General features: G+C 46.8%; 1 protein-coding gene across 1 annotated transcript in view; it reads right to left on the bottom strand.

Annotated features, from left to right (window-relative positions):
• vwc2 (von Willebrand factor C domain containing 2) overlaps positions 1-624 on the bottom strand; it is a gene marked incomplete at both ends in the record, with an annotated part of 14,847 nt that extends 14,223 nt beyond the window's left edge. The window contains one exon of the mRNA XM_084470165.1: positions 1-624. This exon is cut by the window's left edge and continues 30 nt beyond it. Coding sequence (XP_084326291.1) covers positions 1-624 — 624 coding nt within the window.
• Between the last annotated feature and the right edge of the window lie 3,289 nt (positions 625-3,913).

Raw genomic sequence — 3,913 nt, 5'->3', positions numbered from 1 at the left:
GCCTCTGAACTCACAGTAGTTTTTCCTCTCCTTGCACTGCGGGCAGCACTGGCTGGTGTCCACCCTAATACAGCGAGGGTGCATCCGGGGACACTCGGGCTTGCTGCACAGCGGCCCCTCGTCCGTGCACAGGCATGGGCACGCCGACGGGCCCGGCGTGAACTGCTCCCCGATAGCGAACACGAAGCCGCTCTCGTCCATGCAGCCCTTGCCCCGGTAGTCCGGGTAGGCGTACTCGTCGATGGCCTCCTGGGAGAGGTCGACACGGTCCCCCGTGGGGCCCTCGTCTATTTGGTTGTTACGCTCGCTCCACGGCAGCTCCTGCGATGTCCCCGCCTCGCCTCCCTTCCTCTGGGGGCCCGGGTGGGGCTCGGCGCTGCTCCCGTTAGCCTCCCTCTGGAGCCCCAGTGGTGTGAGCTCCTGGAGCCCCGGCTGATCGTCCGCGTCCAGGAGTGGGTCTCGGGTGGCGGGCGCGGCCCGGTCCCCGCGGGCCCCCTGGGTCAGCACGCGCTCCAGAGGGTCCCTGCGCAGCGGCAGAGGCGCTATGGGACCGCCCCGCGCTACGCTCGCTAGGAACCACAGAGCAAATATAACCTCTGCTGTCATGGCAACCGCCTGCAGCATCGCTCTCCCCCTTGAGCCCCCAGCCGCCACCGCCACCTCCGCCTCCCGCCCGCCCGCCCGCCCGCCCGCCCGCCCGCCCTCCTCCTCCTCCTCCTCCTCCACCAGCTAGGTGGGTAACTGGTGTTGGCTCACATAACACTCTTCACATCCCCGGTACAAGCGGGTCCATCTGTAAGGACATGAGAAGGGGACAGTGAGAGAGGTATATGTTGTTACATGTCACACATCACTGACATTGCCTTTGTTCCGTTCCTTTATTGAACGCTTCAAAAAAATAGAAAATTGGACTGACTTCAGAGCATGCTGAGCAAACACCCTGTAGTTCCTCGCAGAAGCATGTAGGATCAGTGAATTGGATTGTCAGAGTAGGGTGTTTTTGCAGGACTGTGTCAAGCAATCAATGCAGCTTCACACCGGAAGACTTCCGTGCATCAATTGCTTCCAGTCGCGGCACACCGAGGAGAAATCTGATTTTTCTGAAGAAAAGTGTGAATATATATTTGTTGCTTTCCTTTTCTACTGCAGATCAGTGCCTTTTTTGGAGTTTCATTATATTAAAAAATCAGGAATTGATTTGAAATTGATTTGAGTATCGCTCCATGCAAGGCATGGATCATTTATCAGAGCTAATAGTAAAAAAGATTAATACAAAACAATCAACATTTAGTTAGTTCAAACAAACTTTGTGTAGTGTGCTCTGGTTGGATTTTAAAACAAGTAATACCAGCCTTTGTTAGAAAAATAGTCGTGTAGAATTTAAATTAGTGGCAGATCTACGGGGTGAACATTACTAATGTGCCAACCCATTAGAAGGCACTTGGAAACGGGGACGTGTAAGAAGTCACCGATTAGCATTTCCACTGCACTTGATACTGCACTGTGGAGTTTTCTTTTATTAGCCTGATCTGTAGAAGTTCCTAGAATTTCAATGGCCTTCTCCCAATCAGACACCTGGCATCTTTGCGGTGCCGTCTGTGGTCTAGTTGCACTCATGTATCACTGAGGCACACTTATGTTGTGCGATGGCAATGTGGACATGTGTAGTTGCACTCAGAAGAAGCTGGGAACTGACTAGCTCCCAATGGAGATGATAAGTTCTGAGGCCTCAATAATGAATTTGTCTGCACAGCTTCGGCTGATTTGTAAACTTCAACAAACAGATCTTATCCAATGACTGATGCAGCAGCTGTCTTATGTCGTCTCGCTAGTAAATGTGTTGTTGGGAAATCCAAGACAATGTAAGCGGTTTGAAAGATAAACACATCTATATTCATTTCTGAATAAAATGCTGTGGACAAAATAGCTGTGAAAAAAACAATTCTTCAAACTCTGTCTTCAATTAAATTGAATGTATTTTCTCTTTAAAATGTATTGTATTTGCTGTGGAAAAAAAGTAGAAGGAATAGCAGTAATAGTAGTAGTAGAAAAACAGAGTGATGGTAAATTGCTGTTATATGGCCATACTATAATAGTTGGCTTGCTGTGTTAGAGACAGAATCCTTGGACTTGCTGTGGTACGGAGGAAGGGAGTGGAACGAGTTGCATACAGATAGAGTTGCAACTCGCAGTTGAGAAATACAGACAGATAGGGAGAAGACAGAAAAAATCATAGTGACAAAATGAGAGGAAGAGGGGCAGTGCAAGAGGAAATTATAGAGAAAACTAGCGAGAGCCACAGAGTGCACGCAAGCAGCAACACAGGAAGTGTTAAAGCAAGAGAGTGAAATAGCACAAGAAAGGGGAGAGAGAGGGATAGAGAGAGATAGATGGAGATGGCAGGAGAGAGAGAGATGAGCCAAGGTCTCATTAGCAAAATAACCTCATTTGGATTTCCTCAGCCTCAGCCTCTCCACCTTAACAGCTGTTGTCACGGCTGCTGCTTTCACACACTGCTGCTGAGTTGCCCTGGGTGTGCATGTTGGTGCCTTGTCTCTCGTGGGCTAAACTGGGATGCATCATCAGCCTGTCTGAACATCTATCCTTGCCTCCTCTTTTTTTATCTGCCTCGATCCATACAGAAGTATCCAAACACACATCCATCCAGCTCGATATTGGCCTCTTTGCGGATCGATACGCACTGGAATTGATTGATTGTTCCACCACACCTGGATCTAGTCAAGTTCTTGTTTGAAAATATATTTTGACTTTGCTCTTATATCCCGCAGTAATAATAATAAACCAAATTTGACCAAATATGGTATTTGAAGGATTAGCCTCTGCTGGGGCTTTGGATCGAAATCCAAATTGAACACGATGTTTCCTAGCAATAGGCTGAAAAGTTGTAGCTGTACTAGAGGGCAGGAATTAATAGAGACCAGTGGGCTGTATGTCAAATAAGACTTGGTTTTCCCACAGCGACCCCGGCGAGGCTGAGCTATTGTGTTATTACCTCTGCCAAGGAGGACATGTTTCTACCCAGGGTCGACAGTTAGTTTTTCTGACAGATTGTCGAGAAGAAGAAAATGCACCCTTAAAAAAAGTTGGGGATAATGGTATGGAGTAGCGCCATAGTGGATCGTGTTTTATGATTCCTCAAGAGAGAAAGGTATGTTTTATTAAAACCCAGAACGGTGTAATACATATTCTGTGTCTGTCTGTGTGACAATAAGTAGGTGATATGAAAAGGACACGGTTTGATAACCAGATTGCTAGAATAGATAATCTGACAGAAAAAGTTCAGGACAGAATAAAATTGATATGAATTCAAATAAAAAAGTAATCTATTCAACTAACATCCCGAATTGTTACATGAATAAAGTACCATCTTATCTTATCGACAGACTTTGGTTGGGGTCCATGGCTAGAGTGTGGAATGAACCATGCTGGGAGAAGCTGGGTATAGAGGGGTGTTTAAACATTCTTACAGCATGGACCCCGCCCCCCCGCCCCAAACACACACACACACACACACACACACACACACACAAACCCGAGGATTTGCTGAATTAAGCATCATGCAACACCATGAAAACAATCACATGCTAGCATTTGACCGATGGTGATGAATGATAGCAGACAGCGATGGAGTTGGAGAGGCTGCCTGTGAAATGTTGATTTTGGTTCTGCCTGTGACTTTGTATTTTACCACACTCACTCTTTCTCACTAATTGCAACAGACATCGAGTTGGCCTAGCGCAAACAAATGGTTAGTTTCGAGAAGAGTGGGCGTTGCAAGTTGCATAATCATAGAAGAGCCTCTGAAGCACCACTTTAGAAGGAGCAAAATTTTCAGAAATTGTTATGCAAATAAAAAATGTATGTTCAAATGTGTGTGGTTGTGGTTGGAAAT

Source organism: Micromesistius poutassou, assembly GCF_964030765.1.
Source record: "Micromesistius poutassou genome assembly, chromosome: 7".
Taxonomy (NCBI): Eukaryota; Metazoa; Chordata; class Actinopteri; order Gadiformes; family Gadidae; genus Micromesistius; species Micromesistius poutassou.
The sequence above is the reverse complement of the archived record's forward strand: the minus strand, read 5'-3'. Positions and strand labels throughout refer to the sequence as shown.